This window comes from Grampus griseus, assembly GCF_964374135.1.
Source record: "Grampus griseus genome assembly, chromosome: 20".
Lineage (NCBI taxonomy): Eukaryota > Metazoa > Chordata > Mammalia > Artiodactyla > Delphinidae > Grampus > Grampus griseus.
Window position 1 is genome coordinate 5457752 of NC_139014.1, and position 25871 is coordinate 5483622.

The 25871-nt window shown below is 55.8% G+C and overlaps 1 protein-coding gene across 3 annotated transcripts; it reads right to left on the reverse strand.

Moving 5' to 3' along the window:
- Positions 1 to 2277: 2277 nt before the first annotated feature.
- Positions 2278 to 23350, reverse strand: CDC42EP4 (CDC42 effector protein 4). Of its 3 annotated transcripts, XM_082679726.1 has the most exons (3): positions 23236 to 23350; positions 5154 to 5377; positions 2278 to 5054 (listed from the first exon to the last, which is right to left on the reverse strand). In XM_082679726.1, exon 3 carries the CDS (start codon positions 4940 to 4942, stop codon positions 3887 to 3889), a length of 1056 nt encoding a protein of 351 aa, XP_082535852.1. In that variant the 5' UTR covers positions 4943 to 5054; positions 5154 to 5377; positions 23236 to 23350; the 3' UTR covers positions 2278 to 3886. The 3 variants fall into 3 exon arrangements, with proteins under 3 accessions (XP_082535852.1, XP_082535851.1, XP_082535853.1); XM_082679725.1 differs by lacking the exon at positions 5154 to 5377 and having other exon boundaries at positions 23236 to 23343; XM_082679727.1 differs by lacking the exons at positions 5154 to 5377; positions 23236 to 23350 and adding an exon at positions 22223 to 22266.
- Between the last annotated feature and the right edge of the window lie 2521 nt (positions 23351 to 25871).

Below are 25871 nucleotides of genomic sequence, written 5' to 3' on the forward strand. Positions count from 1 at the left end.
TGTACCCAACAGATTAGAACAGAACTCCTTGAGGAGCTGGGGAGGCGGCGGGGAGACACCCCAGTGATGGCTGGACCAGGGTGGGACTCATCCCAGAGCATCTTTGGGCCATGACTGCAGCCTTGCCTGAAGCAGAAGGTTTTGGGGTCCCATCACATTTTTGGAAGTATTCACTGCGATCTGAATTAAAATTACTAAATGATTACCCAGAAAGAGTTCCCAGCTCTTGCTTTGAGTTGTCAGAGGTAGAAGGGGCCCTACAGAACATCTTTAGGGTAAGATGTGCCCTGAGGGGGCCCTAGGCTTCTCCGGCAAAACCCAGAGACAAAGGGGAGGGAGAAAGGATCCGCCCCCAACCAGGGAAGCTCTTGTTCAGTCTGTTTGGGTACCTCATGACAAACAGAACTTCTGGTAAAAAGCTGAAAACGACTGAGCTAGTGCCTAACTGTAAAGATGGAGAAACTGAAGCCGCCCAGAGAGGGAAAATAACTGGCCCAAGTCCACACAGCAAACCAAGGTTAGAGTTGGTGGCTAGGCTCGTCCCGTCTGGTTATCCCATGCTTGTCTGGCGCGCCCATTGAGCCCCCAGTCAGAAAGCGTGCTCCCAAAGTGTGGGTCCAGCTGGCCCCTGGGTCTCCCCAAACAGCTAGCGCTTTCCCATCAAGTCAAAAAGCAGGTCTGCAGCCCTGGGGAGGCTGGCTGCTCCCAGACCCTCAAGAACCTGGGTGAGTGGATGTGGGTGGAATGGGGGGTGGGCGGTACAGTTTCTGGGAGGCACAGCTGTCACCCAGGTACCATCCCCCTGAGCCTTCCCCCCAGAGCTGGGGGACCCCATCACTCCCGCTGGGCTTGGGTGTGTGCCCATCCCCCCTCCCTCCCCCGGGGCCACCACCCCACCTACTCATAACTCTTGTCTTAGCCACATCCCTCATTACCTCTAATGAGCCAATCTAGGGACAGAGGGACCTGGGCGACATTTTAATTATGCTTCTAATTGCTTCCCAGGGGGAGGCTGACTACATGCCCAAATTTCTCCCCGGGAGAGGGGCAGGGTTTCCTGGAACTCAGCTGCACTGGGGCCCCCAGGTGAAAAGGAGGGCATACAAGGGGCTTCAGGGGCAGAGACGGACCCACCCAGGCTGACGTTCTCTCCTTAGAGACGTGCCCACGTCAGAGGGGAAGAGGTGAGGGAGGAGCTGGACCAGGGGCTGGAGGGGTTCCCAGGTCCCACCCAGGGCTGACACACCCCCTTCTCACTTCCCCAAATAAAGAAGCTTTGAAGTGCCTGTGAGTGTGGAAAGGGTTTCGAATCAGTAACGTTCTGACTCTGCCACTCGGTGACTTTGGAGAAGGTGGCCATGTGGCCTCTGGAGCACATCTCTGCTATAAAATGGGGACACCAGAGTCTACCTACCAGGGCCACGAGGCTGAACGGAGACCACACCCCCTGTAAGTTGATTCTCCAGGTCAGATGGTGAAAGGGACGAGGGGAAGGAGGGTGGCACCTTTCCCGGCTGCAGCCCCACACGGTCCGGGTCCGGTACCTCCCTCGGTTTAATAACAACTTGGGGGACTTCCCTGGTTGCGAAGTGGATAGGATTCCGCGCTCCCAATGCAGGGGGCTCGAGTTCGATCCCTGGTCAGGGAACTAGATCCCACATGCGTGCCGCAACTAGGAGTTTGCATGCCACCAACTAAGGAGGTTGGGTGCCCCAACTAAGAAGCTGGCGAACCGCAACTAAAGGAGCCCTGGATCCGCAACTAAGGAGCCTGCCTGCCACAACTAAGGAGCCCACGTGCTGCAACTAAGGAGCCGGCAAGCCGAAACTAAGGAGCCCGCCTGTCGCAGCTAAGACCTGGTGCAACCAAACAAATAAATAAATAAATAAAAACCAAAAAAACCTTGGCAAACACCACAGCAGTGACTGTGTCTGCAGCCCAGCCCTGTAAGAACAGCACGATGCCCATTTAACAGATGGGGAGGATGAGGCACAGAGTGGCTGCATGACTAAGTGCCCGAGGGCCCCCAGTGGTAAGTGGCAGTCGGGACACCAAATCCCAGAGCCCACAAGGGCCTGCCCAGGCTGATGGGCACGTGAGGCGTTGTCCTTCCAGAAGCTGGAGAGTAGTGCAGGAGGGGCGGGCCCCAAAGAGACAGAGAGAGAAGCCCCCTCAGGCCCCCGAGTGCCGTCGGGGCTCGGGCAGCCCCAGCACCCTGAATCCGCACCCTCACCCCTATCCACCCCTCCCCGACAAAAAGCAGACACAGACACCAGGCATGCTGTAAGGCCTTTTATTTTAATGTTTCCTTGCTGTTTTAACATTTTCACGGAAAAAAAAAATACACAGTTTAGAATCTGGAACTGAGCGCTGTCTAGATGGGTTTCAAGGGCGGCAGCTGGCAGGGGCTGCACGGCTGGAAACCAGTGAGCACCCATTTCAAGAACTAAGGTGGTGTCTGAGTCCAGATCTGGCAAAACTCAGGAGGCAGGGCAGCTGCACCCGCCGCCAGCCCTGGCTGGACCCCGCGGCGGAGGCTAGGGCAGCTGCACCCGCCGCCAGCCCTGGCTGGACCCCGTGGCGGTTCTGTCCGCCCCCCTCCCTCCACTGGCTACAAGGCGACAGGAGAAGGTGAAGTCAGCCTGTTGCCAGGACAGAAAAATCCTCATCTGTGAATCCTGGGGGCTCGCACCCAACCTCCACTCGATCCCCTTGGGTGGGGTTCTAAGGGCGCAGAGTGAAAGCTGAATTTCAGAAAGACAACAACTAATTTTTTAGCATGAGTGTATTACAAACATGGCATGCGGCATACTTACACTAAGAAATCATCCTTTGCATGCCTGAAACTCTAATTTAACTCAGAATTCTGGTTTTTGTTTTGTTGCTAAATCTGGCAACCCTATACCCTCAGGACCACTGACTCAGAAGTGGGGAAGGGGGCTCTGCTGGCAGAGGGACGTAGTCAGTCGGAGGTTGAACAACCCAGTCAAAAGAGGTTTTATCCCCCCATAGGAATGACATTTTTTTTAATAATCATTTTCCAGAAATTTTCTACACTGGCTGCCTGTTGTTGTTAATAGCTATGCGGGAGGGGGCCGAGGACAGACACGCACAGACCTCCACCCCATACGGTTCTAAATAAAGTTTGGAAGTACTTAGTATAAAGGTTTTCTAAAAGGATTCGTTTTCCTTCTGGTGGCAGGCCTACAAACACGTTCCTGGTATCGTTCTAAAAAGATTTAAACACAACAAGAACAAACAAACCCAGAGGGACTGAGCAAGGGCTGCAGCCTGTCCTAGTGTCATCCTGCAAGGGCCCCCTCTTGAAAATTCAAGATGCCCCGGGGCCTTCCTTCCGTTCTGCATCCTGTTCTCACCCCGCGGAAGGGGTCGCGTTCACTGTACACATTCGGTCCGCCTTTCCTCCGTGGGGCTCCCCGTGCAGGAGCTGGGGATGGAGGGAGGGAGGGGCCGGGACTTGTGACCCGTCACGGGCGTTTATTCCGTCACAACAGAAACGCCAGGAGTAAAGAGGCAGGTCAAGTGTCCTTAGCCCTTGCGCCCCTGGCTGCCCTATTATCGCTGCACGTGGCAGAGACTCAAGTTGACAGCGGAAATCCACTGGAGGCCGGGAGAGGGAGAGGAAAGCCGAGTCCCGCTGCGAGAACACAGCCCCGTCCTACGAGCTCAGGCAGGGCAGGGTGTGCAAAGCAGTCAGGCACCCCAGCCAGCTCCAAGTCCAACGAGGGCCCCCAGGCTCGGCCAGCGCCCCTTATCCATGAGGTCCAGGGTCTGTCTGGGGCCCGCAGCCAAGCTCCTGGCTGACCTTGCAGGGCTGGGGGCACAGGGAGGAGACAAAGCCAAGAGCCCCCACCTCCGGCCGGCCTCACACTCGGATCTCGTCCTCCTCCTCCTCGTCCATGAAGGAGAACTCGGGGTCCGGCTGCCTCAGGAGAGCGGCCCGGGCCCGGTCCGGCCCCCGGAAGGCGGGGCTGCGCTCCTCCAGGACCCCCGAGGCGCAGCTGGACAGGGAGCTGCTGTCCCGCGTGGTGTGGCTGCTGCCCCCGCTGCGGGCCGAGCCGGGGCTGGGGGCCCCTGCGGCCCAGCCCTCCTCCGGCAGCGCACGCGACGGCAGCGCGGGCAGGTCCGGGCCCCCCGCTCCTTCCTGCCTTGCCGGGAGAGGGGCTGCCGCCGCCAGCGGGGGAGCCTGGGTGGGGCCGCCTGCTGGGTCCTCGTCACCATGGCAACCGGCCTCCCCCTCCTCCTCCGGTTCCCACTCCCCCTTGTCCATGATGCTGAGGACGTCGCCCAGCATGGAGGGCCCCAGGTCGATGTGGAACGACATGATGGACTCAGCGTGCTTCAGCCCAAAGCTGGCCTTGGGTACCATGGGCAGATCCGCCAGGTCCCCGAAGGCCTGCTCGTCGAGGAGGGGGTCTGGGGAGTGGGGGGCGGAGGCCCCATTCCGCCGAGGCCCCGCCTCCTCCGGGCCGCCCTCCCCCGTGGCCTTCCTCACGGGGCTGGAGGACAGGCTCTTGGGCAGCTTGCTGGAGCCCTTCTCGGCGGCCTCCTTCTCGTTCAGCTGAGGCAGGGACATGGCGTTCTTGACGAAGAGGGCCGAGTCCCGCAGGGGGCCCAGCACGTCCCTGTGATCCCGGTCGCCCCTGCTCACTGACTGCGACCGCTTGCTGCCCCGGAACTTCCGGGACAGGAGGCCGCGCTTGGAGGAGGCGGCGGCCTGCTCGTCCACGGACTCACTGTCCAGCTCCCCAGCCTTGCTGTTGAGGAAGGAGGTGTCCCCAAAGGCGTCCCCCGCCCGGCCCACGTGCATGGTGTGGCGGAAGTCGCCCAGCGGGGCGCTGATCATCTCGGCCGTGAGGTCCACTCGGGAGCGGCGCTTGGAGTGCACGGAGCTGGACACCAGCTGCTTGAGGATCGGCATCTTGCCGGGGGGCGGGGAAGGGGAGGAGGGGGTCCCCTCCAGAGGCAGCAGGCGGATCTGAGGTCAGATCTGAAGTCCGGCGGGCGGAGGGGGCGATAAGGAGATCATAGGGCTGCAAGGAGAGAACAGCAGGGAAAGGGTTAACCCAGCTGTCCGCTCAGCACAAAAGCCCATCTGCTCAGGGGTGGCTGTTATTTAAACCTCCGCTCACCTCTTCTGAGCTCAAGTAGCCACAGGCACGCTCTCCCTGAGACTTGAGCGAGAGCGCCTTCTTCTAAAGGACAGTGCCTCCCGCACCTCGCAACCAGGACGCCCCTAGAGGCGGAGGCACACAGGCAGCTCCAGGCAGCCGACCCAGGAGAGACGTGACTCCAGTGAACAGCCGGTCCGGAGACACGCTGTAAGTTAGTTCTCCCTGCTGCCTGACCTCAGCCCCTGTGGAGTCAGTGGACACCTCATTCTGAGTCACGGTCCTTAGAGGAGGGAGAGGACAGCACAGGCCCCAGGGAGGCGCTGCCTGGGACAGACGTGCTCCACAGACGTGGGCGGCAGCTCACTCTCTGAATCAGAATCGGGTGGAGCTGCCGGGACCCACAGGACCAGCTCCCCAGCCCTCCGGCCCGTGGTGGGTGTCCCGAGGATCCCGGAGGTGAGGATCCTGCCTGCGACGTCTCCACAGTGGAGCCCCGAGCTCTTTGCCAAGGATCCACCCTCCGCCTCTCAGAGACCAAGACTGGGAAACTCCCAGTGTCTTCAATCACTAGGGGTGCAGGGAGGCGGAGACTAAACCCTAGATGGCCGAGGCGCCCTGGGAATGCAGACCCCCAGGTGATTAACCTGAGCCAAAAAGCATCAGCAGGGAGGCCAGGAGAGCCTCTGTAATCTCCTGGCAGGTACCACCCATGCAGCTCCTGGCAAGGGCCAAGCTGAAGTCCAGTGTTGAAGCCAGACCAGCCCCCAGTGCTAAACCCAGCAGCGCAGGGCTGAGCAGAGTGGGGTGATGTGGGCGCAGGGACTTAACCAAGGCTGGCGGGTGAGGGGGTGGTCCTGGGCCACCAGTCCTGCTAACAGCACAGCTCTCATCGGCCCCCACATTCCAGGCCCATCCTCCCTGTTGCCAAGGGCAACCCAGGATGTCCCACCGGGTTTCTTCCTCACCCTCGATGCTGCCCTAAGCTAGGCCACCATCTCCCAGTTGGCCCTGCTTCCCCTTCCCCCATCCTTCACCTTTTGGCTAAATCAAAACCCGGTCCCCAGTGCAGACCCCCCGATCCGACACCCGGTCCCCGCCTCACTCCTCGCTGCTCCCCTACCCCTGCGGTCCACCCTGGCCCTGAGCTTCCGTCTCCCGGACTCCAGGGCTGGACATGCACAGCTCCCCGCTAGAATACCTGTCACCTGGCTCACCCAACGTCTTCCGGGGCTCAGCTGAGCTGTCACTTCTTCCAGTAAAGCTGCTTCAGCCCGGTGAGACCTCCCGACCACCTCCTGCCCGACCCCCAGCACCGTGGACGCCCTTGCTCCCAGCAGGCACTGGCTCTGTCATTCTACCACTGCCGGCTCGGCCTGACTGTCATCTTGCCACTGAACTATGAGCTTCCGGAGGGCTCCAAAGGGCCTGTCACCGCTGAATCCCGTCCAGCAGTGCGTGGCACAGTCGATCCTCAAACACCTGTTGAAAGGCTAACACCTCCCTCCCACCCCCCACCTCCACCCCAGCCCCTGGGTTGCTCCCTTTCTGCCCTCCTGAGCCCAAGGACAAGGTCACTTCAGCCTACGGCCCGGCTCCAGGGCTCCCAGCCTGACCTCTCTGTGTCCTCTAACCCCCTCCCCTCGCTCTCGTTCTTTGTTCCTTGTCCCGCTGGTGATGCCCAGCCAGATGGTCCCCCCCAACCCCCAGGCAGTCATAGCGCTTGTCGCTCCAGGGCAGGGGAGGGTGGCGAGACACCGGGGCTCACCTGCCACACAGGTGAGCCCGGCTGGGCGGACTCAGGTGAGGACTCCTGAAAGGCCTTGAGATGACCCACTACAGTCGGTCAGCTCCCCCTCCTCTCTCTCCTCCTTCCCCCGAGACCCTCAGGAAAGTTCTCTTCCCCTACCTCTGAGCCGGCCCTTCGCTCCTGCCCATGCCCTGGGACCTAACGTCTAAACAATTAAGTCACGGAACAGCTAGACCAGGTTTTGGCAAACGTTTTCCATAAAGGTCCAGACAGCAAAGGTTCTCAGCTTCATGACTGACACGGTCTTGGTCCCAGCTTCTCAGCTCCACCTTCGCAGTGGTAGGAAAGCAGCAGTAGACCGTATGTAAACAAATGGGCATGGCTGTGTCCCAATAAAACTTTATATATAAAAACAAGTGGTGGGCCAGATTTGGGCCATAGTTTGCTGACGCCTAAACTAGACACATGAAAAGTACTGGCCTTAGGGTCATCCCCTCCACATCACTCCAGGAGAGAGTCACCATATGTGACCCTCTGGGCCAGCCATGGGCTCTCAGGCCAACGTTGGGGAAAACTCTCTTTGGCTAAACAAGAGAGAAGGAGGATGGAGTGAGTCGGCCTCAGACACGTTCGGCATAGAAGAAAATCAAACCAGGTTTCTAAGGCACTCTTGGTACTGGAGAATCCCTCGGGCTTCTGCTGCCACCAGCGCAGTGAAGCAAGAATAGAAAGGGTCCACATCAACCTGCCTGCAGTTCAGCTCCTGGCTCTGGTCACGGAATCCTGTGTTCTTCAGCTCTTCCATTTGCCAGATGAGAAAACAAGTTCACTGAAGCAAAGTGACTTATCCAGATGTATGTGCCTAAGAGCAGAGCTGGGCTGGAAGCCGGTCTCCTGGTCCAGTGCTCTCTCTACTCCATGCCAGGCCTCTTTCTGGTCTTTGGTGGGTAGCATCTCCGGTCAGTTACCCTCCCCACTTCTGGCTGGAAGAGTCCAGAGAAAGGAGAAGCCTGGCCGCTGCCTCAAGAAGATTCCTGTATTACCCTGGAGCGGATTCTGACACTGCTGACACCTTTAGCCAGAGAATTCTCTGCTGTGGGAGCCGTCCTGCACATTATAAGATGTTCTGCTGCATCCCTGGTGTCTACCTACCAGATGCCAGTAGCATCCCTTCCCTGCTTGTGACAACCAAAATGTCTCCAGAAATGCCAAGTGTCCCCTGGGGGGCAACCCTGCCCTGGAGTGAGCACGCACATGTGAAAATAAAACACATAGTAATCACCAGGTGAACAGAAAAACAAACAAATTTAAAAAAAGAAAAGAAAGAAAGAAAACTGAAAAAAAGAAAGAATAAAAAGGAGAGGGAGGAGGGGCTTCCCTGGTGGCGCAGTGGTTGAGAGTCCGCCTGCCGATGCAGGGGACATGGGTTCGTGCCCCGGTCCGGGAAGATCCCACATGCCGCAGAGCGGCTGGGCCCGTGAGCCATGGCCGCTGAGCCTGTGCGTCCAGAGCCTGTGCTCTGCAACGGGAGAGGTCACAACAGTGAGAGGTCCACGTACCGCAAAAAAAAAAAAAAAAGAGAGGGAGAGAGGGAGGGAGGGAGGGAGGGAGGGAGGGAAGGGAGGGAACGTAAAGGATCAGTGACGAGTTGCGTAAGGGTTTCAAAGTAACAGCAGGAATCCCCAGAGCCAGTAAGCGCCAGGCGCTGTGGTTTCCCTGATCTTAAGTGCTTATTAAAAAGAACAGAAAGGGAAACCGCAGGCCCAGCTGCCCAGGGCTCGGCAGAGATGGTGCAGACCCCTGTGGCCACCGGCAGGGACCAGGCATCCTGGCCATCGCGGCTACAGGACAGAAGGGCCCCCATCCCTGGCACGTCCTCGAGGGTAGAGCTCGAGATCTGGATAAGAGGGGCCGGCAGGGAGGTGCCTAGGCCCCTGCACAGCCCCACAGCCCAGGAAGGTAGAGCAGGTCCGGCCAGCGCTTATCTGCCGTCTGTGGTCTCGCTCCCTGGGGGTGTGGGAACGAGGCTTTGCAGCTTGTGAAAAAGCAAACCATCTTCAGCATCCAGCATGAAAATGTCCCGAGTCCTGAGCTTCCGGAGAAGCTCCCTCTGGTCCCCCAGCCCAGCCAGGAGGGGCTGCAGCAGCCCTGGGGCCCTACAGCTAGAGCTCAGGCTGGTCAGGCCGGGCTTCAGGGCCGGCAAGAGCTCACTCACCGGGTTGTTTTAAATCCTTGGTTTCATGGTACCCTCATGACACTGTCACCCTAAGCTTTGAACACAGAGCAATTTGGGGGTGAGGAGGTGGAACTCTGAGTACAAGTACGAGCAGGTGCCCTGGGCCAGTCCTGGGGGAAGTTTGGGGGGACCTGAGCACCCACCCGGAAAGGGGCTGTGCACAGAGAGCCGCGGCTTCAGGAGGGGGCGTGGCTAAGCCCTGTGACCCAGCTCTGGGGAAGTGGCTAAAACAGGCCGCCAGATGACAGGCAGCCGCTCCCCACAGCCCGCCCTCGGGGGGACTCCCCAACCCTGCCACCCCGGAAGCCACATCCCCCTTTCCTGGCAGAGCAAGGGAAAACGGAGCAGCAACTCGCATCTCTCCAGCCTCTGCTGGAATCAGATTCTGCTACCCTCGGCCCACTGACCACAGGACATTCCTGTAAGCCAGGGGTGACGAGCCCTCCCTGCAAGGCCAGGCCCCCGGTTGCAACGACACCAAGCACACCCTCAGCTCAGCTCAGCTCCCGGGACGGGATAGGACAGCCCTGGCCTGGACCCTCTCTCATCCTCCCCGGCGGGCCGTCCAGAGAGCACTGCCCTCCCACCTCAGCCCAGCAGCTCCCAGACAGACCCGAGCTCTCCCGGGGAAGACAGGCAGGGCTCCCGCCGTGCAGCTGACCTGGAAGCCCACCCTGGCACAGAGAGCACACATGCCTCAATGCCCACTGCCACGGCCACTGGGCAGCCAGCCCCTCCATCACCATGCCCCCTTCTCACCACCCATCCTGTCCGATTCTAGCCCCCAGCAACGCGGCATTTGACACGATGACTTCGGTCGTGGCTTGGACTGGATACAAGTGGCTTCGTTCCCTTATTCATCCATTCACTCACTCACTCACTCACTGACTTACTGCACACCCACCAATTTCCCCATAACTCCTCTGGGCCCTGGAGACACAGCAGTGAAAATAACGAGGTGGATGAGCCCAGACTTCCTGGGCACACTTGTGGTGTGAGTGTGGGTGGGTGGGCGACGGGGCTGTAAACAAGCGAATAAAACAGTATCTCGTAGTCCTCAGGGTCAAGGGGGTAACGAGGGAGGGTGAGCGCGGGAGTTACGGGCTCTGGGAGGCCCCTCTGAGAACCGAGTGACGAGAAGGAACCAGGCATGCCAAGAACATGCGGGCTGTGGGGACAGCACGTGCAAAGGCCCTGAGGGGGGAACAAGCTTGTGTTTGAGGAACGGAATGAAAACCCAGGGGCCAGGTCACACGGGGCCCTCAAAGGAAGCCCAGGCCGGAGTTTGGATGGCGTTCTAGGTACCAAAGGAAACCTCCCTAAGCAGGAAGCCATCCCATCTGCGTGTTTGGGGGTTCCCATGGCAGTGGCTGGATGGGAGGCACGGAGGAGGGGAAGCAGGAATTCAGGGCAGAGGATGGGGGCCAGGACGAGGGTGTGGTTAAGGAGATGGACAGAGTGGGGCACATCCAGGGCAGGTTTTGGAGCCGGAGACACCAGGAGCTGAGGGCCCGGAGAGGGGAGGAGAGGGAGGGCGGGCTCAAAGGGGAGCTCGAGCCCAGGAGTCCTCTGCCAGGGGTGCGTCTCAGCCGGCAGGCCAGGGACCTTTCCCTCGGGGTGCAACCAACTTTCTGCCGCCAGGAAGAACTTGACTTTGCCAAAACGGGGGAAGCGTTCTGCTACGCAGCATCTGTCAGCTGGAACAACAGGCTGCAGGGCATTGTGCAAGACACGCAGCGCGACGCGGGCCACGATGCCCTGTGAGAGGTGAGGGGCTCTGGCTTCTGTCGCCAGAGAAAGATCCAGCGCTTTCTGGAATGCTCCCCAGCCCTATCCTGTGAAGATAAGGAATCCCAGAGAAAGGGGAAGACTGTTTCATTCCAACAGCTGATGGGCAGCACAGGGAAAGGAGGAGAACTGTGGGTGCTTTGATGCACACTGTTACAACAGGAGGAACTTCAGTGGGGGCCGGGTGGTTATTTTTAGCTGACTTCAGGATATTTAGAAGCTTTTAGTTCCTTCACTAACACTGCCGCAAGCCCTCTCGTATCTGAGAGTGCGCCGTTTGCACCAGGGTGGTAGGAAGCACCGTCTTAAAATAAACTGAGCCTGAATATCCACATTTAAATTAAAAAAAAATAAAAAGCCCAGGATAGAAACGTGAAATATCACTATTATAACTCCTGTACTACTTGTGTATCTGTGTCAAATATCGCCTTAAAATGCCTGCGTGTGGAGCAACCCCACTCATAGATAGAGAGGATCAATTCAGAGATCTGCCCTGGGTCATGGATGGAAGGCTTTATTCCCACACCCGGGCTCCAGCCACGAAAACAGCCCCGCAGGACCCAAAGTGCAGGGGCCTCCACATGTCAAAACAGGGAGCGTGTAATCTATGCACACACACACGTGTATCTTTTATAGCTTATATACATGGCCATTGTCAATCCATGCAGCAACGAATATGTTTCAGTTTTCCTTCTTTTAAAGAAAGTCAATATGTGACACAGAAGTTCTGGTGTTTTCTTATCACATCTCAGTGGATTTTTTTGCACACCCCTGCAGGTGCCACAATACGGTACCCATGATGTCACGTGACTCCCACGGAGGCATCCACGATGCCTTCAACTTCAGCGGTTCCTAAGACTGAGACGGAGGACACCCAGAGATTATCCAGCCCGGTGGCGGGCGACTAGGGTGGAGAAAAGTACTTGCCCAAGGCCAAGGAGCTGGTGAGGGGCCCAGATGGCACTGGCGCCCAGGTGCCCTGTCTCCCAATCGCTAAAGGTCCTTTGCAGATGCCATGGGGGTTGACTCACTGCCAGGCACCTGGCTAGACCTTCTTGTGTCTGTTACCATCTTGGTGGCACTGAGCTTGGAAAGGGGAGGGGAAGGACTTCCCTCCCACCCAACAGCAGGTACTAGGTACCACCAGGCAGGGAGAGTGGTACAAAACCAGGGACCAGGGCTTCCCTGCTGGCGCAGTGGTTAAGAATCCGCCTGCCAATGCAGGGGACACAGGTTCGAGCCCTGGTCCGGGAAGATCCCACATGCCGCGGAGCAACTAAGCCCGTGCGCCACAACTACTGAGCCTGCGCTCTAGAGCCCGCACGCCTAGAGCCCGTGCTCCGCCATCAGAGAAGCCACCGCAATGAGAAGCCCGCGCACCGCAACGAAGAGTAGGCCCCGCTCGCCGCAACTAGAGAAAGCCCGCGCGCAGCAACGAAGACCCAACGCAGCCAAAAATAAATAAATAAATAATAAATTAATTTTAAAAGAAAAGAAAAAACAGGGGTCAAATGCTGCTCAGAGACAGTGGTTCCAGGACAGGGTGGTCTTGGGGCATCGGCAATTACGGCGGGTTCTTTGAGTAGACTTTCAGTCGAGAATGATTCAGGAGCGCCCGTGGTGGGAAACCTACCCTATGGAACTATTTCAAAGCAGAAAAAAGTCCCTGACACAGACAGTCACTGAAGCCTTATTCATAATAGCAAGAGACTGGAAACAACCTAACACCCAACAAGAAGAAAATGGTTGAGAAAACCAGGAGCCATTAACTCAACAGATTGTCCTGCAGGCATGAAATGCAGGGTCAGCGAAGACCACGCAGGACGTGGAAAACTGTTTACCAGACGACATCGAGTGGAAGGAAAAAAGGCAGAATTCAGGCTTGTTTACACAGTGATCACACACTACACACACATACACGTTCACGAATAAAGGCAAAAGGGCAGGCAGAGAGATTCAGGAGTGATGTCAGGCTTGAGAGGAAAACGGGCTCTTTTCTTTTTAAGTTTCCTTTAATGTGGTAGTGCTGTTTGGATAATAATAATAGTAAAAATCCCGAAGCATCAAAGGCTTAAGGAAAAAAAATCTTAATTTCCAAACCAGCTTTAAACTCTCAAGTTCTCAGGGTCCAGCAGCTGCAGCCCATACAAGGCGCCAGGTGGGGGCCGGGCGGGGGAGCGCGGGGCTCAGACCACACACTCTCATATCGAAAAATCTCCCGTCGAGGTCTGTTCTCTTTCTCTCCCGTCCCCCTAAATCTGCATCTACCCCAGATGGACAAGTTTATCACATCCTCGTTTTATTTTTAAGTTGTTTGGGAGGAGAAAGCAGGCAATCTATTATAAAACCTGGTGGCAGGGGAAATAGGGAGCTTAGGACCCCCCCCAAAAGAACCAGCTTCCCAACAGCTGCTTGAGCCTCCACAACCGAGCAGATGAAAAATAACGATCCCCACACACACCCCCCACCCCGGAGAATGGCCAATTTCCAGCGACACCGAGGCCCTAAGCTGGAGGCCAGCCTCCCTCCCACATGGCCATCCCCCAGTGGAACCCTGGGCAGGTAAAGGTTGGGTCTCTGCTGCTTCCACCGCCCCAGCTCAGCTCTCCTGATGGCTACAAAGGAGCAGAGGAAACGAGAAGGGGCGGGGTCACACAAGGACACCCCCCCCCCCCCCCCCCCCCGCTCCAGCCACTGGCTGCCCATGACCACCAGTAAGGCAGAACTAGCAGTGCTGTCAGCAGTTCTCATTGATTGGGTGCCTGCTGCACGCCAGGCATTGTGCAGACTTCGTTAAGTTTGTGCCTCTGACCCCGCAAGGAGGGTGTCACGATTGCCTCCATCGTAAAGAGAAACGGAGGCTCACGTGGAACGAATGCCCTCGCTCACTCTCCCAGCTACTAAATGGTGGTGTGAGCCCGTTTCTGGCAGACCTTGGAGCACAAGCTTTTCTGTGTGAGGTGATGCTCTGTGGCTTATTCAGATGTCCGCAGCTGAGAACACGGCACATGGACGGAGGGATGGGGGTAGGGTGGGATTAGGGAGGCTGTTCGTCTAAGATAAGACCTTGGGACCAAGACTCACTTGACTGACTCCCCCATCAGAGACCTGCTCCCAGGGACGGTTCGGATGGGCTCCTCCTTACACAAGCTCTCATCCCAGCTTCCTGCTCTGAGGACCCCTCCCAATGTTCTGATCCCCCAGGAGGTGAGAGGTGGGGAGGACCACCCTGAAGCAGAAGCCAGGGCTCACCCAGCAAAGTTAAAAGAGTGGGCCCGGGCTTCCCTGGTGGCGCAGTGGTTGAGAGTCTGCCTGCCGATGCAGGGATGCGGGTTCGTGCCCCGGTCCGGGAGGATCCCACGTGCCGCGGAGCGGCTGGGCCTGTGAGCCATGTCCGCTGGGCCTGCACGTCCGGAGCCTGTGCTCCGCAGCGGGAGAGGCCACAGCAGTGAGAGGCCCGCATACAGCAAAAAAAAAAAAAAAAAAAAATTTGGAATATACTGGGTTAAAGAAAGTGTTCATTTCACCTATATACTGGGTTAAAGAAAGTGTTCGTATCACCTATCTCTTGTTACTTTCTAAAGTGTATCTATTCAAACTGTACATTCTGTAAGGGACTTGGTGTGCTGCTTCTCTGGGATTGTGCTGATCTAGACATGTTCCCTCTTTTTTAATACAAGCAGCACTTTCCATTGTAGAGGGATGAATAAAGCCAGCCATTGTTTATGTTTGAGTGAAAACAGTTACACGTTCATAACTAATGCTACACTATTTTAGATTAGGTCCTAAGAGCCTCAGTTTTACATCCAGCAGACCACTGCTGAATGCTAGTTGTTTCAGTTTTGTTCAAACGCTGTAACCAATAGCCTTCCAGCTAAGTCTGTCCAAGTCCTTATTTCTGGAGGATACCTACTTATAAGTGAGTCAAATTACTTCTGTTTCTTCTTCCTAACTTGTTCTCCAGAAGGTTTTACCAAGTTGCAGTCTCACCAACACAGGACGATGGTGTCCAACAACAGGTGTTACTGTGTCCTCAGCGGAATTGGAAACAAAAAAACCACAATCAGCACCACGCTCAAACTTATAATTTTCATTCCTTCTATTACTAAGAGGGTGAGCATTTAAAAAAATATCATCTCCCCTGTGAACTGCTTGTCGAAGGCTTCTGCACGTTTTCTGCGCGGGGGCAAGGCGGCTTCACCTTTTCCAATGGGTTTGCATGACTTAAAATATGAAGGCTCTTAAAAATGTTGACTATATTTTGCAAATATTCCTGCAAATGTATCATAGGCCCATTTTCCATGTGGTGATTTTGTTGTTTTCTTTTCCGTAGAGTGCTTATTAATTTTTACACAGTCAAATCTGTCGTACAATGTCTGGCTTTAGTACTATGAAGCAAAGACCTCCCCCACTCCCAAGTTTTATGAAAATATTCACTCCTTCTAAAACGACTAGGTAAGGTAATAATGAAAAACTACTCATGGAGAAAAAATACTCAAAGGAAATACAAAGATAGGTCTGTGGCTTATCTATTTTAAATGACCCGCAATTTTATAAGAAATTAAAAATATAACAGTAAAGTGCGTTACTGGTTCTGTATAAAACTGCTATAAAATATGAGTGAAGAGTCAAATGCTACCTTCGTCAGATATATACAGATACTCCCCACGGTTTCTCCAAACTTCCTCTTCTGCTTATTGATCTCTGTTCATTCCTAAACCAGGTCTATACTGTCAACTCTGTAAAATATGTTTTGAGTATCTAGTAGAATAATATCCCTGCACTAACTTTTCTCTGAAAATGTCTTGTCTTTTCTAATGCAGTTAGTCTTCCAGATGGACTTTAGAAACATTTTATTCAGTTCCAAAAGAAATCCTGACGGAATTACATTGGCATTGAAAGCAAACAATAAATTAATTTGGGAAGAAGTAACTATCACAGCATCACGCCTTCATATCCATTTATTCAAGTCTCTTAGACATTCTCCATTAAATTTTGTGGGTTTTCTTCCTACAAGCCTTACACACGTCTTGCAAGTTTATCCTGAGTTATGTTATGGCCTCTCGTTGTGAAAGCGGTTTGTACCCTGCCCCTTTTATGTAGCTATAGCTTCTGACTGGTTGTAGCTGGTATGTGGGAAAGCTACAATTTTAAAATTTGTACCTCGGGCTTCCCTGGTGGCGCAGTGGTTAAGAATCCGTCTGCCAATGCAGAGGACACGGGTTCGAGCCCTGGTCTGGGAAGATCCCACATGCCGCGGAGCTACTAAGCCTGGGTGCCACAACTACTAAGCCTGCGTGCCACAACTACTGAAGCCCACGTGCCTAGAGCCCGTGCTCCACAAGAGAAGCCACTGCAGTGAGAAGCCCGTGCACCGCAAGAAAGTGTAGCCCCTGCTCGCCGCAACTAGAGAAAAGCCTGCGTGCAGCAATGAAGACCCAATGCAGCCATAAATAAATGTATAAGGAAAAAATAAATAAATAAAATTTATCTCTCTTTAATGGACACCCTACTAAGCTTGTACTATCTTACACACCCTAATCAACTGTATAATTAAAATTTTCGGGCTTTGCAAGTAGACCAGCCCATCATCTGCAACTAATAATAATTCTGCCTCCCCCATTCCTCATTCTTATCTCGTTAAATTTGCTCCACTTGCCAACATAATGTTGCATACTACTACTGACAATGAAGATCTCTGTTCCTGGCGTTTACAGGGCTGTTCAAAACCTAAGTCATCCAACACAGTAGTCACTAATCACATCAGGCTGTTGAATGCTTGGAATATTTCTGGTGCCACCGAGGAACTGAATTTTTAATTTTTCTTTCATTTTAATTATTTTAAATGAAAATTTAATGCTTGGTTCAGTTATTGGAAAACTGAAGTATGTTTAAAACACCTTGAGGGCTTCCCTGGTGGCGCAGTGGTTGAGAGTCTGCCTGTTGATGCAGGGGACGCGGGTTCGTGCCCCGGTCTGGGAAGATCCCACATGCCCCGCGGCTGGGCCCGTGAGCCATGGCCGCTAAGCCTGCGCATCCGGAGCCTGTGCTCCGCAGCGGGAGGGGCCACAACAACGAGAGGCCCGCGTACCGCAAAAAAAAAAACAAAAAAAAAAACACCTTGAGTGTCTGAATCTACCCTTTTAGCTGCACATTTTAGGAAATCCAAATTCTGGTTATTTGTAAAATGTAGCCTCCACAGTGAGATGTGCTATAGTTGTAAAATACACACTAGCTTTTTGAAGGCCTTGTATGAAAAAATAATGTAAAATATCTCATTAATTTTTTTATGATTACATGGTGAAAGGACAGTATTTTTGACACACTGGCTTAAGTAAAGCATATTAAAATTGATTTCACCTGTCTGTAGTTTTTAAAAATGTGGTTACTCGAAAACTGCAAAGTTCTTTATGTGCCTGGCTTTATAGTCCTATCGACGGTGGTGCTGCTCTAGGGGTACTTCTGTTCATCATGATACTCACCACTGGATTCACGCAGGTATTCTCAACCATCTCAGAGAAGTTACCGTTCTTACAGTTTTAGGAAAATGATACCAGTCACTTAGGCTGAGTTGTGGGAAAACACACTGTAGCTTGGATAATTAATTTACCCTTTGATTGCTGGAAAATGTAACGTCTAGTCTAGTTTAAAGAGTGGGAAGTGATATCTTAGATCCTACCCATGGAGCCCAGGTGGATATGCCCTCCCTGGACCATGGGTCACAGAGGAAGTATGAGAAAGGGAGTGAACCTCACTGAGCCTTTACTCTGTACCAAGCTAGCTGCTTCATTTTGATTAAACTGCCTTTTGGGGGCCAAGTAATAACTCTGTTCTAGGCATCTGAAAGACTTTATCACATGTACTCTTCCCAGCAATCCCCTGGAGTTATCATCATCGTCCCCATCTTGCAGACAAGCAAACTAAGGCTGAGAGTTAAATGCTTCACCCGAGTCACACAGCTGCTAAGGACAGAGCTGTTGAAGTCTGCCTGATTCTGAACCCTGGGCTTTTCCCACTTTACCCAAAGGTGTATCGGGGGCGTGTCATAAACATCACTGGGGCGCTGGACTCTAAGATCTGATGAAAGTTATGGACGCGTGAACATCCACGGGGCAAACACTTTTGCATAGCGTTTGGCTTAAAATATCCTGAGTCTGGGCTCTCCCACACTCCAGGGAAAGTACAGATAAATGCTGGGAAATATGGACCACGCCCACCCCACCCCCCTCATTACAACAGCTCCAGAGGGACAGGAGTGAGCCGTGACCTGGGAGTGACAGGAAGTGACAGCTCCGGAGCCAAGACTCCAGAGCTCAAGGGCATTCAGCAACTTTCCTTGTTTACAGGCTCTTCCTGGAGGGACGGAGGGAGGGAGGGGTGTGTGTGTGTGGCCAGAAACCAGGGAAGGGGTGCCTGGTGGGAGCCTCACTGCTCCTCGCTCCTGCCTGGGGCCTCAGAAGGCAGGGCTTGAAATCAGATCAGCCCGACCTTGCTTGGTTTCACTTCGCTTCTACGGAGAGCACAGTGCTCAGCTGAGGAGTGGGTCGCCAGAGGGAGCCAGGTGCATCTGGTGCTGCTCTGGGGCAGGCTGGTGAATTTCCACCTTGACCCTGCAAGATGGAACGTGCAAGCCTGGGGGACCCCGGTGCCAGACACCCTGATCACGAGCGGGCTGGGCCACACCGGGCAAGTTACCTGTGCCTCGGTTTCCTCATTAGTTTTCAAAGCCACTGATAATACCGTGTACTTCCTAGAACTACTGTGAGGATTAAATAAGCTAACACAGGTAAAGCCCTTACACGAGGATGCATAAGGGATGAGCACTCGTAACGTGTTTGCTGCGACAATGATGCTATAACGTGTTCCTTCTCAGCAGGTGCCTTATGTCTATACCTTGAAAGGTAGGAGAATTCCAGCATCCCCAGTGACGCTCTGGCCACGGTCACTCCCCTAGTTCAAAGAGGACACATACCTTCAGTGTCACCTGAGGACACCTAATCCAAAAGGCTCCCAGGATGACCCCTTTCAAAGTCCCTGGGGGCCCCAAGATGAACTGTTGCGGGGCGGGGCGGTGGGTGTCCTCTGGGCGTCCGAAGCCCAGCTATAGAGTGTAGTCCAGACGAGCAGTGGGATCGAGCAGCCCCGAGACTTGGTCTCTTCCCCTATCTGCCTTCGCTTCTCCTTCAACCTTTTCGAGATGCGGGAGGAGCCTGGCTTTTCTTAGACAGGACTTCAGCTCCTTCTGATCTCAGTTCAACACGGTGGATGAGGCGGAGGTGGGAAAAGAGAAAGCCCTCCAATTCCTCCCTAGGATGTGGGTTAGCAAACGTAGGAATCTGGGGGACCAGCTACCAGCAACAAGTAATGCACAAAATCTCAACACGGTCAGCCCCCAATAAAAAATAGCCTGGTCCTTTGGACCTAACCTGACTCTCATTACAGGTGTCCACAAATGGCACTGCCAGCCCTAAGTTTCTTCTGTGCTCCCTCTGGCTCTCTACTCCCACCATCTGATTGAGCCTTAAACCCTCAGGACCAAGGGCAACATTCTGAGGAACAGAGAAGGGCTGCAGGGAGTGGAAACCTGAGTGTGGAGGGGAAGGAAGGTCAGGGAACAGACGCCGGAACACAGAGCCTGGCTTCACTGTCACCACATTGGGGAGATCCGAAGCTGGGGTCTGCAGACCAAGTTCAGTTACCCCCAGAACTGCCTGGATGCAGGTATAAGAACCCAGAGACTCTCCCAGGGAGGCTAGAGGCTGCCCTGGCTGACACCATCTGTCACCCCTGATGGCCAGGGCAGAAGACGGTGGTCTGAGCAGCGCTGGCTGAGCAAGAGATGCTGTCCCTGAATACAGCCCCAGGGATCTTTCTTGCCCTGGCACTGTGGCTTTTCAGATGCCCTCAGCCCCTGGGATGAAGGAATGAGGGGGAAATGCCAGCAGTTTCTTACAGTCTGGGTAACCCCAAACTGTGCTCGCCTGACCCAAAAGAGAGACCCTTCTGCAGTTTGGGAGGCTGAGTGGAGACCACCAGTGCCCCACCTGCTGGCAAAGGAGGGCTCTGGATGTCGGTGCTGCCACCCTGGCCGGGAGTCCTGAGCTGCAAGCTGGCAGTGCCTGGGGGAGACTCTGATGTACATTACTGGAAGAAAGCCCAAGCCTCCTTGTATTTTAAGCTAGAGCTTCAGGGACACAGTGAGTGGGAATGCGGGATGCTCACGGCTCAACTTCCTTCCCAACACCCTGCAAGCCAAGAAGCCAGGTCCAGCCATGCACACGAGCCCCTCCCAGCACAGTCCCGCACCCCAGCTCCCTGTCCAGAGCACGCTGGCAGGGGCCCGGCCTTCCGGAGCACCCCCGAGGTGCTGGCCCTCAGGACACTCTGCCAGAAGGGTCCAGGGCTCGGTTCCTTTTCCCAAGGTTGAGGAAAAGCCTCCAGTACATAGGTCAGAAGACAGCGGCTCTCTCAGCTTCCAGGGCCAGATTGCTCAACCCCTCTCCCTCCGCCCCCAAGCCTTATCTCTGGCATCAACCCAGGTCCTGTTCCTCCAAGGGACAGACTCCTCCCTCCTCCCACAGGGACAAGATCCTCGGAGCCTGTGGAAGCTCCAGCCACAGGAGGCGGTTCCGGCCTCTGAGCCGTGTCCATTCCCACCTTCCAAATCAGAGGAGAGGGGGCAGGGAGGAGGGCGACAGAGGGGTGGCCAGCTGCAAACACCTTGCCTGCCACACCTGGGCACAGCCTGTCCTGGCCGCAGAAGTCAATCAACCACTCCAAAGGTGGAGGCGGTTAGGATCCCTGAACCACAGCCAACCCGAGGCCCTGCTGGGAAAGTTCCTGACATGCAAAGAAGGGTCTCCGAGCCCTCTCCCAGGTCAACATCTGCCCATCCCCACCTCCCCACTTTGTAGACTAGACTCTCACGTGCTGGGGGCTCCAGTCCTGTGAGGGCAGCAGGACAGCAGCAGGCTGGGTGTGTCCGTACATCGGACTGGAAGGAGAATCGGTGAGTGGGCGGGGGTGAGAGAAATGAGAGGGAAATGGAAGAGCGGGGTCAAGAAAGAGAAAGGTGGGAATCCCAGAAAAATGGAAGGAATGCTCAAGGTCCAGGCCTGAGCTACGGAGTGTCACGTGAGCTATGGTCATCAGTGAGCAGGGACTCCAGGAACTCAGGGAGATGGCAGAGGGGCTGAGACCCCAAACCACTGTCTTATTTTCAGTCCCTGCAGGGGTCACCGGGATCCTTGGGAAGACCAGGAGAACCCACTTGGGTATCTCCCAAGGCTCACTGAACCCCCTGTTTGTAGGAAGGAGCAGCTGTCCCCAAGGACTGGAGGGGCAGAGTCCAAGTTCGGAGGAGATAAACCACACTAATCGGTCCGTCACATGGCAGCTCACACAGGGCAGCTGATGTAAGCTGGAACCCACAGGCACCCCCAGACTCACACAGGGTCCTAGCTTCCCCCCAGGGACGGAGCCTCCCAAGTCACGAGTGGGTGCCCCGTTACTGCTTCGGGAGCCCTGGGGCCACCTACAGGCTTGGCTGGGTCCAGCCCCGGTCCAGCAAACTCCCCGTTCCTGGGGGGAAATCCACAGCTCGGCTTTCCCCTTCCTTTGTGCCCTGTTCTTTGTTCTCTTAAAATTCAGTCCATCCTGCCGGTGGTCCCCTCCTCCACCCCAGCCTCAGAAAGGGGGCCGAGGGGGTGGGGAGTTATTAGAAACCCAGACTGTGCAAAGAAGTTGCATTGCTGGAAGCCCTCCTGTAACCGGGCCTCTTATTGTTTACGCGGGCTGGATGGGGAGAGCTTGCTCTGGTCCAGATGGCCTCTGAGGGTAAGGATGAGGGAGTCTCCTCCCCTCCCAGCACCCAAACACCCTAAAGAGGAGCTGGGGGCTTCACACAGCTCAGGGACCCTTGCCCCGTTCAACTGCTCAGATAGAGAGCAAAGAATAGGCACTGTGGACGCAGCCCGGGGACGTGGGAGCCTGTCAGATTGCAAGGGGCTGCAAGAAGAAAAGAAAAAGCATTGTATTTCCCCTCCATTCTCCCGGGGAAAAAAAGAAAACTTCCAAAGCGCAGGCTGCGGCGTCTCATCGGGAAACAAGGAATCTGGTTTGAGTTAGCAGAGAGCACCCCTCCCCCAGTCTCTCTCTCATACACATACACATACACATATACACACACACACACACACACACACACACACACACGCACGCACGCTCACACGCCCCGGCTCGGGCTCCGGCCTCCCCCAGGAAGCCCGCCTAGCCTCGGCCCTCCAGCCCTCGCTCCGATTCCCGCTCAGCACTCACCGGAGGCGGCCCGGCCCGCAGAGTGGCTCATCGGGACGCTGCCCGGGCAGGGGGGCAGTTTTGTGCCCCCGATGGGGGGCGCTCCAGGGAGGGGGCGGAGCTAAAGACGGCCGATCCCAGTTCCACCGCCCCAAGCGGGCGATTAAATCATTAACCGACCGCTCCCGGCTCGTGGCCAGGCCGGGAGCGCTCCGCCGGGTCCCGCGCGTAGCCCCTTCCCGGGCTCGGAAGCGGCCCCACCCCGCCGGTCGGCGCCTCGGCCTACCCCCGCCTCGGCCTCCAGGTCTCCCGAGGAGGCGGGCGCGCGGGGCGGGGGCCGGGCGGGGAGGGAGGGGTGGGGAGAGAGCATTTGTTCCCTCGGCCGTTCCCCTTCCAGGCAGCTCTTCGCCCCTCTTCTCCCCGGCCCGGTGACATTGGGCGGCGTGTGCTGCAGCGCGCGTACGAGAGATAGTGTACACGCCTCCGCCACTACGGGCGAGTAATCCGGTTCTTATTCATGGAGTACTCTGTGCACTCACGCCCCCCTCGGGGAGACCGCGGGCCGCGCGCCGCCGAGGGCTGTGCTCCTGCCCCCAGGGACACACACCCGGGCAAAGGGGTGGTACGTTAAAAGCTAGGTCCCCCGTCCCACCGCACCGTCATCCCCACCCCCAGCAGCGCCCGAGGCGGCACCGGCGAATCCCAGTCTGGGGAGAGGAAGTCGATTGGGAGCGGGATTTCGCCGGACTCTCTGCCACCCCGTCCTCCCCAGCCCCGCTCTGCACGGACACAGGGTGCGTGGCCCCGGTCCCAGACACCCGGGCCGCCCCGCACTCGCCCGGGCCCCAGCCCTGCCACACGGGGCGGGCGCAGAAGTGGGGAGCTCTGCCCCGCTCCCCTCCCCACCGCCCCTATCGCGGTTTTTTCAATCCCCTCTGCTCCCTAGGGCGGCTCGAGGTCCCCCAACCGAGCCCACCCAGGCCCCGCAGGGCGCAGGTGGCTGTCACGGCCAGAAGCGGGTGCCCGTCGCCTACCTGGGTCCGCAGAGACGTGAGCGCCGGGCCGGCGCGGCTGCGCTCTCCCCTCCGTGGGCTCCGCGAGGCGCCGGGGCTGACGACCCATGTCCGCGCGGCGTCGGTTTCTCTCTGGCTCTCGGGCTTTCGGGGCTGGGAGCCTCTCGGACACTCCCCTTCCAGGCTCCTCCCGCGCCCCTCCGCGCTGATGTCACCGCGCCGCCGCAGCCAATGGCGGTTGGGAACCTCAGCCGGGCCGCTCGGCCTCCGCGGTTCAAATCAGAAAGCCCAACACCCCGGGAGCTTCGTCGGGGGGCGGTTCGGGCCGGGAGGCCATCCTGGACCCGGGCCGGTGGAGCCCCGGGGCGCCCCCGCCTGGCTGCGCTCCGGCCCTGACCCCCCCCACAACCTGGGGCCACGGGGTCAGGGGCGCGCCTCCCCCCGGGGGCCTAGCACGAGACCCTCCTGAAGCTCTTCTCCCTTCCGAGCAGTGACCAGACAACAATAGCCCCCGCCCCGGGGCGTTTCTGCTCCCTCCCTCCCCGACCCAGGACGAGGGAGATGCAAGCCCCCAGGGTCGGCGCCGCCTGGGTGTGGATTCCATCCCAGCCTCTTACGGGAAACGAGATGGGGGAGGAGCCGGGCCCCGAGGCCAGGCCCGGAGCGGGTGTAAGAAGGGTTTGGGCCTGGTGACCTGCCTTTGATCCTCCTGCTTTCCCCTGTGTCCCTTGCCTCCTGAGTAGCCTCCCAAACGGAGTTCTATTCCAAGTGAGCCTCAGGGGCGATGCACTCCTGAGACCCGCGGCCTGAATCCTATGAGAATCTTTTTAGAGGAATAACTTCCATTGGTAAATGATCGTTACTAATAAAGTGGCCCAGGAGAGTACACAGCACAAAGTGAAAGCTCCCTAGCTGTTAGCAGCTCCCTCGCCTGGGTTTTTGTTTTAAGAGAAGGGGATCCGGGTGGCAGAGGCCACCAGACTCCCTCCCACTGACCTTCAATGGGACCCCTCAGTGGGTCCCTTTGGGCTGGTACCTTCCCGGACAGGGCTCCCAGTAAACCCTCCCCCAGTGCTGGTATCTGAGGTCCCTTCCACCTAAAATCAAAGCTGAAGTCTTATCTGTGCCCTAAAACTTTCCTGATTCTCTGAGGCACCTCCCCCCACCACTTCTCTTTCCCTCCGTTGTTAACCAATTATTTTGTCTTTAGGTCTAGCTGTTAGTAATTGGTTCTCCTTTAACAGGTGTCTGTCCTTCCACAAACATTGAATGTTCATTGAAGTTTGCCTATGGGGATAAAGGTGAATTAAGTCCAATCCCTGCCCTCAGTAGGCCCTCAGTGGTTACAGGCTGCTCTGGGAAGGAGCTCAGTAGATGCTTCTAGAGACGGGTCACCCCTGCATTGCTAGCACACTGGCAGGGAGTCTTGATTGAAAGAAAGTGCTGGGAAGGATAAATTAGGAATTTGGGAGTAACATATACACACACTGTATATAAAATAGATAACAAGGACCTACTGTAGAGCACAGGGAACTCTACTCAATATTTGTAATAACCTATATGGGAAAAGAATCTGAAAAAATATATATATATCTGAATCACTTTGCTATACACCTGAAACTAATACAACATTGTAAATCAACTATACTTCAATTAAAAAAATGAAATAAAAACAAAGTGCTAATTTTCTCTGATGGTTGGAATCCCAGATCTGTGAAATTCGAGTGGCCTTTGCTGAGGCTAAGTTCTGCTTCGAGCTATCAGACTAGAGCTGCCTACAGATAATCAGAGGAAACTAACAAAATGGAAAACTTGAAGCTTGAATACCTACCTTGAAATTTCTGGCAAGTTCCAAGCCCCTGACTTTGGAGAAGGATTTGAGGTCTTAACTGCACCTTTGGTGTAACTTGACCTATAAGCCTTTAGGCCGGGACGTGTGTCTCTGCCTGTTCTAGCTGCTGGGACCTGCCCATGGAACTTGGGCGTGTGTGATTCTCACAGCTGCACGGGCCTGTCTTCCCACACCTGTCCACCCACCCCAAACACACACATCCCAGCGTTTGTGAACACTGGGTTCTGAGCATTTTGGTTCGCATAATTTGGCCCCAACCCTAGCAGGGTCAGTTATGTTGGTTAATCCTGTTCCCTTATAGAGGAATTGGAAGACCTCACTCACTCCGGTCTGGTGTTTGCCATAAAGCATGACGCTGGGCAGATCCTGTCACTTTCTGGAAGGTTCCTTCCCACACAAATGCTCTATGACTGCCCATATCTATTCTGAGTCCCTCACCCCCTGAATTTCCTTCTCCCGAGGTTAGATGAGAAGGTCTTGGATGGACACCTCAGGGTGTCACCAGGGCCTGACGTCAGCACAGTTTGGGGTGGAGCCTCGGTGACCTGAGGCCCTGCCCCCTCCCTGGGCCCTTCACTCCCACTGTTCTGGGCAGAGGCTCTTTCATTCCTTGGTTCCCTGTTCTTGGGAATCACCTGGGGCCCTTTCTCGGGGGCCTGGGCAACTTCTGCAGTGCAACCTGGGAAAATCCCCAGGATACCAGGCCACTGGCAGAGGGCCTGGGGCTCAGGGCGAGGCCCTCCACTATGTGCTGCAAAGGCCACCTCTGGGGGCTCTGTTGCCCCAGGCTCCAGGCACGTGAACC